The sequence below is a fragment of the Sinohyriopsis cumingii genome, chromosome 18 (assembly GCF_028554795.1).
Source record: "Sinohyriopsis cumingii isolate HCF-2022 chromosome 18, ASM2855479v2, whole genome shotgun sequence".
In the NCBI taxonomy this organism is placed as follows: Eukaryota; Metazoa; Mollusca; class Bivalvia; order Unionida; family Unionidae; genus Sinohyriopsis; species Sinohyriopsis cumingii.
The window spans coordinates 82,076,573-82,091,574 of NC_142978.1; the positions used below are offsets into that span (position 1 = coordinate 82,076,573).

At 34.9% G+C, this 15,002-nt stretch overlaps 1 protein-coding gene across 2 annotated transcripts in view; it reads right to left on the minus strand.

Moving 5' to 3' along the window:
- Window positions 1-257: 257 nt before the first annotated feature.
- Window positions 258-15,002, minus strand: part of LOC149777160 (splicing factor ESS-2 homolog) — a 35,432-nt gene continuing 20,687 nt past the window's right edge. For both annotated transcript variants that reach the window (XM_089941856.1, XM_089941855.1), the window contains exons 6-7: window positions 6,947-7,059; window positions 258-2,122 (exon numbers count right to left, since the gene is read on the minus strand). In XM_089941856.1, coding sequence (XP_089797982.1) covers window positions 1,795-2,122; window positions 6,947-7,059 — 441 coding nt within the window. In that variant the 3' untranslated portion in view covers window positions 258-1,794. The remainder of the gene's footprint in view (window positions 2,123-6,946; window positions 7,060-15,002) is intronic.

Below are 15,002 nucleotides of genomic sequence, written 5' to 3' on the forward strand. Positions count from 1 at the left end.
CTGGATTGTATGTAACAATCTAAAGAGTATTTCATAGCGGTGGGGATGTAACAGCAATATTGATAAAGTCACTACACCTAAGTACCTGCCTCTAATAAGGTTTATATTATATTCTTAAAACTGAAAGTCACAGACATGGTTTTTGATTATACTGTGGGTCTTTAAATTTTCTTTTAAATTCAGAAGTCATGTCTTAATAGAAATGCTGTGCTGAGCCCTTTTCAGACCCATGGCATAACACTATTCAAAATAACAACTTTCTGCACATAAATTTATTTTTATGCAAGAAGGTTTTACAGAAGACTTGTATACATACATGTACATCGTTCTGGGAAACATGCGACACAGTTGTAACAGGAAAATGTTTACTGAAGAATGAATGATATGTCAAGAGAAAAATAGAACAGTTATTTTAATTATAGCAGACACCTGTCAACTACAACTTATGTTTCTTTCTTTAGAAATTTTCATGTTCTAAGTATTACCAATGAAAACTATCAATGCGGGCAAGTTTTCTGGCTTATTTTTAAGTAACAATGTATATTTGAGAATAAGAGGTTTCTCATCTCCTGGCAATTAGACTGCCAGAGACCACTGTAAATTGGCACAATAAATTATCCCAACAAAAACCATGATCGTCTATCTGCAGATGAATGAATGAGAATAATTCAACTAGACTAGATTTGCACAGCTCTTTCACTAACCCAACCTGTAAGCCATTACTTCCAAAATTGTATTTCTATATAATGCACTGAAGCACCTAACAATTCATCTCCAATACTCATGTTCTCACATAACTCCATGGTAAAAGAAAGACAGGGTCTTCAAGTCCACCATTTTTATATTGATTCAAGGAAAACTTGCTTGTCATCAATGCAAAAAATACTGTGTAACAGATATCACAGAGTGAAAATGAATAATGGTAAATTTGAAAACAATTCCACAATTTGTGACTAACTGGCTAACCATTCTTTGAGAAAAATCTTTATTCCAATACCTTTTGATTGTCCACTGAATGAAGAAAACGATGCATCACTTGGAAACCTTCATTTATTTCCCACACACATAGATAATAGATTACTGACAGGTTCAAATATATTAATCTTAGGAACAACCTATGCTTTATAGTTGTGAGCCAAAACTGTGGTATCTGAAGATGTTACAATCACATTTAATTACTTTTTTCTTTTTTTACAGCACTACATCAAAATACTGGAAGTTTTGTATATCAATATGCCTACATAGTAAATTTCACAGAGCAGTGATGTCTTCTTAGCCCACAAAAATGAACATTACTCAAACTATATATGGCATATATTCATGACATACAGAGCTGTTATGATGAAACTGTCAGCCAAAGATCCCATCTTTCTCAAGTTACTTTTACAGCTGCTGGAATATTCAGCTGAAGTTGGGAATTTTGTATCTTGATTTGAATGCCTGATCTATAAGAAACAAGAACATAATGCAGGCCCTTGGCAGCAGCTACTGGCCACAATACAATGCTGTAGTGTTCTTTTGCCATCTTTACCTTTTACTCAAAATGTGCAACAGTATTTTGGCTGGTGGGAGGAGGTAGTTGCACGACAATACTCATTCATGCAATGTGATGTTGATTATTGATCTTCATACTGCAATAGCAAAATTATTCTAACTAATAAATATAGATTGTATACAGCCAGAATCCAGACAGCATTCCTAGAAACTTGCCAGAAGTAGACTGAACCTGCACATCACAATACATCTACAACACTAAGGAGAAAGAAAAAAAGACACATTTATTATATGACTCTCTCAAAAGAAATCAGATGCTTTGGGTCTCTTGGATTTTGGAATCTGAAGTAAATCATCTGTCAATGATGGGGTTGCCTCCCCTTTCCTTTTACTTTCTGGAGTCCTTATTGATGGTGTTTTTACACTTGATTTTGGAGTGTAACTAGGTGTGAGTACTGATGGAGTCTTATCGCCTGGAGTCCTGCCAGGGGAGGGACTATAGCTAGCTCTAAGAGCCTTGTCTGTTTGAGTTCGAATTCCTAGCCGTGATGAATTCACAAGTTTCTGTGCTGCAGGTGACATAGAACTAATCCTCTCTGTTGTGCTTAATCCAAATTTTGGTGATGGACTGTACAAGAAAAAGAAAAAAAATTATTACCTGAAATGTACGAGAATGTAGTGATTGATTTACTGCACAATTTATCCCTGAACAAAAGTGTGAAAAATATGCATGAATTTAGACAATAAAAGTACACCTGTCAACATCAGCAATATATCTGCACCAAGTAATTTGTGTATAAGCAATATTACAAACTTCTCCAATGATGGATCCAGATGGGTTTTTATATAACATATTTATTGGGATAAAGTACAGATTATAAAGCAAATCTATGGTTACTTAAAGGCAGACCTGATTGCTATATACATGTACTACAATCAGGAATCTTAATTTGTTAGACTTTTCATGCGTACTGCAAAGGCTTGATGTACAGTCATTCACTGGAACAGGAGATATGGCAATTTAATTAACAACAAAATCTGATCTCTACTGAATGAGCCAAATTACCATTTATAAACAGCCAGACATGCATGTGCAAGGTTTTCGTGTCAGTGAAGCAACTGTGCCCAATGAGCATAAACATCGCTACAACCTGCATTTTGTTTTGCAACATTGTTTAAAAATTATTTTAAAAATCAGTTTAGAACTAAGAGCTGCCACCTCTTAATTCAGTCACCAAGTCATTTGTAATGCCATTTGTTTTCAGGAGTGCTCCAAAAGTAGTGACATCATGCATTACACAAATCACACTAGTGACTAACCTAATAACAACAACATTTGTACATGGCAAATAGATAGATTAGAAGAGGAAAAAAGAGAGGTAGGCCCACTTTTTAATGTGGATCTTATAAGTTTGAAGTCTGAAATTAAATAAGTTTATACATATTTAATAAACAACATGTTTGACCTTTTTCCTTCATTTCATATACAATATATTTATATTTGGAACAAAGTAATCCAGAATAATGTCACATAAGGATGACCTACAATATCCAACATATCGTGGTATTGGCTTATTCTGTTTACTGAAGGATGTAGCCAATCAACATCAGATTAATTCTTATGTTAAAATGGCCATGTTCCTCAGTTCAAGGGAGAGACTGCATGGCTCATAATGTCATAAATCATCAATATTATCTAGTTTTAAAGGAACCCAACGATGTTCAGGACCCATATCGAGATTCTATTATGTTAATTTGGCATATACGTTTTGTACGTAATGGTGACATTGAGACTTGAACACCTCTTTTCAATTTTGTTTCACTTATGTTAATGTTTAACACATTCTTGTGTGTGAAAATCTTGCAATAATCGCCCACAACAGACAATTAACATCTCTCGTAATTGTCTTCTGCACAAAATGATGTGTAAACCTTCTGTACAGTGGCAAGACATGTAGCTGCGTTCCAAAGGAAAAATTGATTGTCTTTATATCAAGTGTATATTTGTACCATAAATATTCATTTTAAAACTGTCCTGTACATTCAGTACACTTGTGTTTTAGGTGTCATTTATATCTCACCAAGCCATCTGAGCTGGAGCATAATATTTAACAACCGAAACTGCAGCCCAGCCCACTGCTAGGAAAAGGTACCATTTATGTTACACAAATCCATTTGACTTGAAACAACATATTTAACAGCCCTAATTGTAGCCCAGCCCACTGCTAGGAAAAGGTAACATTTATGTTACAAGAAGCCATTTGACTTGAACCAACATATTTAACAGCCCCAATTGTAGCATAACAATTTACTGAAGAATTTTATGATGCTTATTAACTGAATGAAATTTATTACTAAAATGAATAATACTTTGGGAGAAATGTCATCATTCCATGACCAATCTCCCTATCCCTGTAGTAGATAAATGATATGTTATTTTCATATATCTAAAGTCGTGTTTATTTTGCTTTTGTTTTACTCAATGGTTAAATCATTTTTCTCTTGTGTTTTGGACAGGGTATTAGTGTCAGTTTTTATCTTCTTGTTAGAAATGTAGACCAGGCTGAAAATGTCAACCTGGGCAACAATTTCAGGGTGGGGGACAAAAAGTAGACTATTGCATTAATATTTCCTTTCCTTCCTTTATATTGTTCAGTCATTAGTTTCAACTCATACACATTGGGAAACAAGTTCAGATCCTGTTTATTCCAGCCTCAGTCAGCTCTCTTGGCGTATCTCTTTGCAAATCTTAATTCCAACTGCCCTGGCATCAATTCTCCATAACTGCTTCCTCTATCACAGGCTTCTCTTCATGTACTTCTCTTAGCAAGGAATCTTTTTTGATTACAAGTTACATTATATTGTAAAGAACAAATTTTGGTTCTCAAAAATTCATTATCAGTACCATCTTAAAGGCAGACCTGAGTCCCCTGTACTAAATACTATTGAATTATTCACAATGTCTGAAAATTTTGACTTGATGTAATCAATGGTTGTAAAGATTTTCAACCTTAGCCATTTACAGCTTTGGCAGTTTACTCAATTCCATGTGATGTCGCTGGGGGAACCCAACGCTTGTGAAAGAGCATTTCAGACGTTGAAGGATAGGTTGACATCAGACACCATAGTGAGACTACCTGATGTGACAAAGGACTTTGTCTTACGTACCGACGCTTCTAACAGGGGTCTTGGTACAGTTTTACTGCAGGAACATGATGGGAAGTTGTTTCTGGTTGCTTATAGTAGCAGGAAGTTGTCGACAGCAGAGCATAATTATTCTGTTACCGACAGGGAATGCCTAGCGATTATCTTTGGAATCTCTAAATTCCAGCGCTATCTGTATGGGCGAAAGTTTGTTCTGGAAACTGACCACCAACCACTTGCTTATTTGGCCCAAGCTAAATTGACAAATGAACGTTTAATGAGATGGTCATTATTTCACCATTAATATCAAGTTCAATTGCGCTACATTAAGGGAAGTGCCAATGTAGGAGTGGATTGAGTAGACTAATTGATTCTGAGGTGAAGGGGTCACTTCAGGACATGTTAACAATAACAAAATTCAGAGAGCAAAATCTCTGATTTTACTCTTAAAGACGGGCCTTTATGAAGTGTTGAATTTTGAATAACAGAAAATTTTAAACTTGAATGCATTAAGCATTAAAATGTTATCGCATTTAAGCCAGAAAAGTCTTTGTGAAGGGTCACTTTGACTCTTCTTTGTTCATCTCCCCCATGTCAGTGTAAACTTCAAAGGGACAGCATTCCGACCCAGTGAAATTGACCGGGGTATCTTAACATGGTTCTTAGGAAGTAAACATTTGAGCTACCAACCCTAACCGCTTGGTTGGAACCTATGTCCACTTATCATTTTTTCAAAGGGAAATTGTCATGCACTGTCATTCACAGATTCTGAGCTATCTAAACCTGTTGAAAGGAATGATTTCTTTGGGAAAAATTAGGGGCTGCTGCCTACAATTGGGCAGAATAATTTAGGGTGAACACTTTAGAGCAATCAGACTTTAAGTGACGACCTTAGTTGAAATTCTTTAGTCTGAAAATTTACTAGAAGAGGAAACAGTCGACTCCATGGGAAGCATAAAGAGGTTAGTGCTTTCCTAGTGAAATAAGAATGGGACCAGGTGGTCGTCTTGTAAAAAGAAAGACATGTTTAGTGCTAGGATGCACAAATTCTGAAAGAGAACAGCAAAGGAACAGCTTTCTGAGAGAAAGAAGAGATAGTCTGGAGACAGAGGTACGGGGAAAGAAGAAGGACGAGGTCAGAATAAAAGGACCAGAAAGTCCATGAAGGGGCAAAGCATACAGCTTAGGAAGGATGAACTAGGAGACGTTGATATATGGTCAGACAGGAAGGTGATGCAAATCGGTCGTGGACATTGTGCTCTTTTTACCTCTCGGTATGATGATAAAATAAATCCGAATTAGACACACCTGTTAAATTTTAATGATCTTATCCAACTTGCATTGGAATTGCTGTTATTAATTTGTTCTGATTAAATTTGTTATTTTCTTGTCAAAAGGGGGCTCGTATTGTTTTATTTTTTCCCAGTATTCTTGCTCATTTCTCTGATGAAATTCCATTCTTCTTTCAATCCCGCCTGGCTATAATATCGAGGGATGTCATCATCTAGATAACAACAGCCAAATCCAATTAACCACCCCTCTTACTATGAGGGCGACATTACAAATAGTCTTGGTGCATCTGAAGTTAGGTCCTAACATACTGGTGTATATGATAGTCTTGGTGCATCTGAAATTAGGTCCTAACATACTGGTGTATATGATAGTCTTGGTGCATCTGAAGTTAGGTCCTAACATACTGGTGGATATGATAGTCTTGGTGCATCTGAACTATAATTAATGCACTAGATTTCATTAAAAAAATGTAGAAAAATGACAGAAATATATAAGAAAAACTTAATTGGTTTAATTACACCTAAAATAGTTTCAGTGGTTCAAAGGTTGTACTTCAGACCAGGATACAAGTCAAAGAATTCCATTTTGCCATGTCATTACCTTAGGGCTGAGGCGGTGTGGCTATGACATAAAACTCATTATCTATACATAATATATAACTAGGCTAAAATTTAATTCAAATATCTTCCAAGATTATAAGTTATACTTTGAACAAAGATGAAAGTCACAGAATTACATTTTCCCATAGCCTAACCTTGACCTTTGGGCAGGTGGCCTGGCATGGGTATACGACACATTTGCTTCTCATGACAGATACATGGAAATCCCTCCAACCATTACAAAGTTATGGGTCAGACAACCAATTATTAATGGATTGACACACTAACATAGTACACCTGACTTAAGACAGGCTTATATAAATCTTTATGCAAAGACCCAATTCCTATCCTAATCTTGCTTTGATGCCTCTAAAAAGGGAAATATAAAACAATAAAAAGTAGAAAATTCACCTTACCTAGCAAGCCTAGAAGCTATTTTTAGTGCCTTTTCCTTTTTATCTCTGTGAGCCTTGCTTGCCTTCTCTGCCAGCTCGAATGCGATTTTGTCTCTCTGAGGTACATCTGGAATCTGAAGTTATATGAGTTATGTCGGTACTTGTACAAATAGAAGTAAAAGCTGAAGAAAAATACTGGATTTCCTTACACACACCACTCTAATCACATGTTTTGCAAAATTCAAGATATGTGTTATAAATCTTATCACTGATTTTCTCTTTTAATTTCAAAGCAAAACAGACTTCAAGCTTTCAATTAATTCCCCTCACCCCCATCCCCTTAGTGTTTGGTCAAATTAACAGTAAAGCAAACTTGTGCAACAGAAAAACTAATGTTACCATCCTCCAAACCTAACTTTTTTATTATGCTCACTGTAATGCAGAATTTTAAATGTTACTAACAAGCTGTCCAAACAGAAGGCATCGTGATGTTACAAGAGACCTTCATCTTACCTAGCTAATTAAGACATACATAAAAAAGGTAGGATAAATCTTTAACACCAAGGTTAATCTAGGGTATCGACTGATGTATGGACAGATATTTACACAGATGTGAAAGTGTTCACCAAGGCAAGATTCTGCCCTGGCTGACTTTTGAACAAAAATGGCATCAATCACACAGTTCTGTAGTAGTACTTTCCAAATCCCTCAGATAACCAGACATCATACCCCTTTAATTATATAATATCATGCAATACGCCCTAGCCAACTCCCTTGAGGACCTGACCACACTGTGTCAGGTTACAGGTAAGGACCATTTTCTTGAAGACACTATGTTGTATTCTACAACTAAGGCTGCAAAGTATACATACATAAAGTTTACATTTATAAATGGTTTAGTTTAGTTTACAGCCTGTAACCTTTTATAAAATGTGTAAAGGAGCATGTGATTGTACTTGACACAAGAAAGACACATTCCAATAAAATGATTATCTCCACATCTTTGCACAAGAGGATTATTTAGTACGATTTTGTTTGTTAATTCTTTTCTTAAAGTACGTATTTACGATTTTCACAATGAATGTTGCATATACCTGCCATAACATGGTGTGCCATGCTAAAAATACGATTTTTCACTTCTACCCCCCCAACACGGTTGTGTTTCTTACAAAAATAATTTTCAGTAATCTTCACACAAAAAAATAAAATTCAGTATATGTCAGTTACAAGTAGCATGTATAAATGGAACTGATGTAAAACCATTCTTTGAGCAGTTTAAATAGCAGCAATTAAAAGGCACTGAGGTCAGGTATACCAACATTTCACATATTACTTAATTGGATGACAATACAAATAGCTAGTGTGATGTGTGAAGTACCCTGAGGGCTGCAGTAGGTGAGCCCATTGTGCTAAATTTGCATATCAGATTCACAAAGTGGAACAACACAATATAGGTAAATCAAAGACAAGCCAGATTAATGAGAATCTCTAAGCCATCTGTATTAAAGATAACTGACAAGTAAATCCGATTTTACTCCTTATATAAAATGCCAAGCATGATTATTTCAGTTGTCAGAATAGTGTTCATGCATGATTTATTTTTTAATCCAATTAGGAAGCATTAGCTATCAACAAAGCCAGGAAAGACAAGCAAAAATAAATTTCAGATCGAGGTTGATGGAGTTTTACTTTGTGAAGCATGTCAGCAAACAGAGGTTTGGAGATTTAATTCTTTGCACATACTGCAAACAACATATCAACATAACATCATTCCTGTGTTTGTATGATGTCTGTCAAAATAGAAGCACCACCTGTATGTAATATTCAACACACTTATTTTAAAACTCAGATTATTTTCTGTATTATTATTCATTATCTTGTTAAGATACCTATGCTTTTGAGTTTGCTTTTAGCCATGAAGAAGATTTATTGAAAGGCAATAATAAATACACGCTCGTGTTTGCATATTTGATTTATGTTGATAAAACATTAAAAGCCATACTGGGAAGAGGCATTTATTACTGCTATATTACTTGTATGCGCCCAATAAACATGAAACTTGTACACCCCCCCTCCCCCAATGAAATGGATGGTCTCAAATGTGATGGATATTAATTTTTCTATAAAGACAAGCAATAAGCATATCTCATGATAAGACTGGATGGATAAAGTTCTGACATTGCCAACGTTATGGTCATCCAGAACAACTCTGTTCTTACCATGATTCACTCAGAGAATCCAACATAAAAGTATGACCACCAGTACCATCCAGTCTCTCATGACTGTATGATGAACACTAATGCCAGCTGCATTACCTTCAAATCCCCTACTGAACTATCAAGATTAGCAAAGACTATATAATTAAGCATACATTTTGCCATCTAATGGATTCTAAAGACAGAAACTTGGTGAATGATTTTATTTAAGGTTATTATGGTTGTGGTTATACAAGTGTTTGGTGATGATATCTGACAATACCAAGTTTACCAATTACAACGTTTTTCTTTGTAAGTCTATTAAATGCTTTAAACAAGAATGACTATTTATTATCAGATTTGAATTTCCAATTATTTTTTACAGGCTTATTATAAAAGTTCTCAATTGGATGATGTCGCTATTTTTAGTCATGCGCACGGCTGCACCCCCCCACCCCACCCCCAGTTGTAAACTGAAAACACTTTTTCAGTCTCAAAAAGCCCCCATCACTGTCTGGGTCTGGGAATATGGCTGACATGAGGCTGCATTACAAGGAAAACACAAGTTGACCACATTCAGTTACAGTCAATATTAATCACTGAGCTGATTTACTTAGAATGCTGAAAAACGTTTCTTAAACCATAGTAATTACCTTTATAAAACATGTCTTTTAACAGAACCATTGATTAATAACATTTTATTTTAATGCAACACTGTTTCAAGTTTGTTAGCCACTAAATGTATATAGTTTTTAGTCATTGTAGATCCTGCAAATGCATCCCATGCACATGTCCAGGCAGTATGCTTTGTTTCATTATCTATATTTTATTCATGCACATATATGTACTAGAAACAATATCACTATACATGTACAGTAATCCTAAGGATGTGTAACTGAAACAATCAGAAATATTTAACAAAGATGTGTCCTCTGATATATTTAACAAAGATGCGTCCTACAAATTGAATCCTGTCACAATAAGAGGTAAAAGACTGCAGCAAATGAAACTGTCACACTTAAGTAAGGCACTGCATGCAACCGCTTTCAGCTGTTTAGTAACTCTAGAAGAATGATAAAGTGAAAAGTTGAGTTTCTAATCATTTAGGTTCAACTGCATTATTTGGTTGTTGTAAATTATACACTCTTCGACATTTTGGTAATATTGCAGCCATATCCAAAACTACTACATACTACTACTACTTTTATTACTACTATTGCTACAATTCCTCCTATTTCTGTAATTACTACAACTACTGCTACTTACTAATCCAACTACAATTACTACCACTGCTACCAGTACTCCAACTACCATTAGTACTCCAACTACCATTAGTACTCCTACTACATTTAATACTGCTACCAGCACTCCAATTACCATTACTACTACTGCTACCAGTACTCCAAGTACCAAGAAAAAACACAACTAATTTTGAGTAAAAAGACAATTTAGTGCCTTAAAGATAATTTTATCTTTTTGTAAGCCACCATCTAAAGTCTGCCACCGTTAGAGTACATGGATAGTGGGCACTCATTGGTATGCCTATTTAAAATCTAGGTACAGTATGTAGCAACCTTTTGGCATCAGCATCAAGTACAACTCTAGCTACTGAAGGAAGTATGCTCAAAAGTACCACTTTTGTAGAAAATCAGATGAACTTAACATAAATAAATTAAAAAAATCTGATAGGATACAGTGACTTGTTGGGAGTGGTTTGGGTTTGGCTGTTTTGTGTTTTATGACACAGCAGCACTTTTGAGAATGCTGAGGAAACTCCAGGAAAGTACACTATATTGTACTGAGAATTGTAAAGTCCAAATCATGTTTGTTGACAAATGCATTCATTACAATAAAAAAAGGAAAACTGATAATCCAAGGTTAATACATTTAACATATACGTTTGAGAGCACCCAATAATGTGCAATTGTGTTCTCTGTATTCCATGGATGCCAGGATTTACACCTTCAGAACTGAGTCCTAAAGATACGAAAGAATGAGAACCAGTCTAGAAATGGATGAACATAATATTGAGTATATATGGGTTTGGCTGGTCAGGATTGGTTTGTAATGAAAGAAAAAGTTTAGTAAAAATAATCTTTTGAGAGTTTATCCTAGTTGTAACTCATATAAGACAATGTTTTATTGATGGAATTTTGGATGTTTTACAGTCCTGAGTTTGGAAAACTCATTACTGAAATTAGCACCTGATTCTTTTGTGCAAATATTAAAACGCATTTCAAACACATGTAGATCAAAAAAAATGCAGCAGCTCATATGGTTTTCTCTTCATGGAAGATTGCATCAAGGATATGTCTATATTGATAAATGTAGGCTTTGAGCATTCAGAAATTAGTACAGTGTTATGTATATTTAATTTGCATTGTTTCTTATCGAGTTTTTTTAATTATATACTATGGATAACTGCATTTTAGATTTGACCTTCCCCAAAATCAAGTTCATGATATACCTGACCTGAATCATTGATTTTGGTTTTGTAAACAACATGTTCATCTCAGAACTTTGGAAATTCCATATGAAATGCTTAAGTCAAGCTGTTGTTTGCCATTTCATAATATAACTTTAATAACAGACCTTCTAATTATGCCCAAGAGTTTATCTTGTAAGCATTTGGAACCTTCCAAAATGAATTTTCCATCAGATAATAGTTTGTTTTTGTTAAACAGAAAATGTTATTCATGACCTGAGGTCATGCAGAGGACCATATTATTCATTTCTGCTGTAAGATCTTAGCAGAATCAGTTGTATTATTGTTGTGTTTAGTAGTTTGTTTGGGCTGGAATTTTATTCAAATTATTTAAGTCAAGTTATTCTTCTAAGGAAATACAAAGTACTCATTGTATTTTAGTGATTCAACAAAAGACTGTTGGCACATCACAACAACACAGGCCACCACAGGCACATCAACACTTCCAGCAATGGATTATTTATTTGGAATACCACTAAAGTTTATTCGAAACTTTAAATATTAGGACTTGTGTTGGTAATTCTAAGATTATTTGAATTTTAATTCATAATACCCTAAGTTCATTTTATATTTTGTGCTTTGTATTCTAGGGAAATAAATTATTTGTTGAATTTTACAAAGCTTGTTGCTTCTCACTCTTTCTATTACTTATTTTAAGACCATAGGGTTGTAGCACAGAAAATTATATGGCCCAGTTCTGTAAGTGCATCCTGAAATTACATCCCTTTATGTGTTCCCTACCACCAAAGATAATAAAAGTATAAATCACCACTTCTGGAGAGCAATTCCCAACAATAGCTGGCGTACCAAGTTCAAGCAAAAAAATGAATCATTACTGCTCCGCTTGTTCAAATATAAATAACAGTCTCTGACATGAAATATGAAATATGTAAATTAAATTCAGAAAAAATGATGTATTTTGTTAATGAATAATGAAAGCTTAGGTTTATATTGTAGAAAGTCCACCACTGTAAGAAGTTTATATATTACAGAACACATAAAAATACCTGTGAAGGCTGAAAACTTAATAAAGGAACTTTTTATGAGCACAAAAAAGCCAGACAGCTCACTGAAGTTGACAGTGTGTGTGATTTGGAATTTTAACGTAGCTTTTAACAATGTTTCAGTCATATTGCTACGATGTCTGCAGTATGACAGTTTATAGTGATGTCTAGCACTGGGGCATCATGCTGCAGACATGTAGCATGATGTCCCAACCAGTATCCTGACACCAGGCTGACCAGTCCTAACACTAACATCTTAATGCTGAGCGCCAAGTGAGGCAGCTGTTAGTACCATTTTTGTTAGTCTTTGGTATGACTCGACCGGGGATCGAACCCACGACCTTCTGCATCCAAGACGCTCTAACCACTAGGCTAACAGAGCGGTCACTGAAGTTGACAATTTACACTCACCCAAACAAATATAATCATAGCAGATAATTTAATTAAGACTAAAACAAAAGTCCATGTCAATGTCCATGTTTCAAAGGTATGCTTGTGAAACATGGACACTCACATCACATCTACAAAGAAGGATTCAAACCTTTGAAATGAGATGCTACTGCAAGATCTTGGACATTTCATACATTGACCATGCAACCAATGAGCCATCATACCCGATGAAGACCTACTGACTACTGTAAAAAATCGCAACCTTAAGTGGTACGGTCATGTCTCAAGATCATCTGGACTTGCAAAACCAATCTTGCAAGGCACAGTGAGAGGGTGCAGAAGAAGAGGGCAATGAGGCAGACATAAAAAGAGGTGGGAAGTCAACCTTAAGGAGTGGACAGGCATGGGATTTGGAGATTCCCAAAGGGCAGTAGAGAACAAGGAAAGATGGAGATAATTGGTTGTAAAGTAAACTATGGTGCCCCAACGACCTCTTGGGTTAAGGGTCTGATGATGATGATGAAAACAAAAAGTACATTTATTGACTTACTGTACAGTTACTGAATTATAGATTTAACATTTTAACAATACTTTTCATGCATATTTACTTTATTTATGAGAGGCACATGACTTATTTTCGACTTCACAGAAAGTCATGACATTTTAAACAAGTAAAATGCTTAAGTCATTCATGTCTGCCTGGTAATTCCACACAAAATGACTCAATTAAAATATCATTCTTTTGCAGATAACAAGCAAATGCATGTAAATTATTGCTCAAAAGAATACTGGAATTACGCATTTTTATCTCCTATCTGAATAATGAATATTAAATTGCTGTCTTGGATACCACCAGGAAAAGTAAAATCAAGGTGAGAAACAATGGTTGCTATGCTGCAAGGAGCTTTTTGTAGGTTAGCCTTTATGCCAATTCCAAAGTCATTTTAAGGATCCTTTGAAAGTATGCCCCCAAGATGGGAAATGGCATAATCTTAACAATGTAGAATGAAATTCATATAAATTAAACCTATAGCAACATTAATTACACATAACTGTAATAAAGGAATATACAGATTCTTATCTTTGGGATAGTTCTATACTAAAAGAAAAAAAACCCCACAAAAATATTATTGAGTTTTGTGGCCTTTAAATTGTATAGATTACAACATCTGTTATTGTCTTAGTGTTGTCATGTTGTAGAAAGTTGTGATAAAAAATAAATAAAATGGGTTGCAATTTTGCCTAAAGAAATATAGCTCCATTCACACTGAGGGCAGAAATTTATATTGTTTATGATGAGATATTAATGAACTCTCTCCAAAGAATGTGCATTTCTCGAACTAAATTGAAGGAGATTTTTGTTAGTTACTACACTGTCTGGAAAAAGTTTACATCCTGTGTCAGAGCAACCAGGAACATTTAAAACCATTGAACACACATCCATTCAATACCTACTGAACTAAGTGGGACACTTTACAGTTTTTATACAAATTATATAGGAAACAAATTGTTAAAAAGATTTTTGTCTTAGTATCATGAAGGTGTGGCAATCATTTTTCTAAGTATACTGGTATAAACTTTATGTCAGAGTTATGAGTTACAATGCTCCACAGAAGTGGCTGGTGGACAAACATTGCAAGAATGATCATTCTGCAGCTAATCTGTAAGGGAGGTAAATGACATTGTTGAACTGGCCCATAGCTGAGTTCTTGACATGTCAGCAAGGGAGACAAATCTTACATTAGATTGTGAGATTGGTCTATTAAACAATTACAATTTCCATAACTGATTAAGTGATCATGGTTAACTCAGGGATTAACAAATTTAGTAAAAGTCAGCTTGCCAGTTGCCTGGAAAATTGGTCAGGTAGAAAATGGTTTTGAAACAGCTCAATTTGTAAGTGAGCAAATTTTAAACAGCCAATAATTAATTTTAATTATCATACACGACATGATTCTTTATAAATTCGAATTAAAGTTCAAATGATAATGCAGATTTAATTA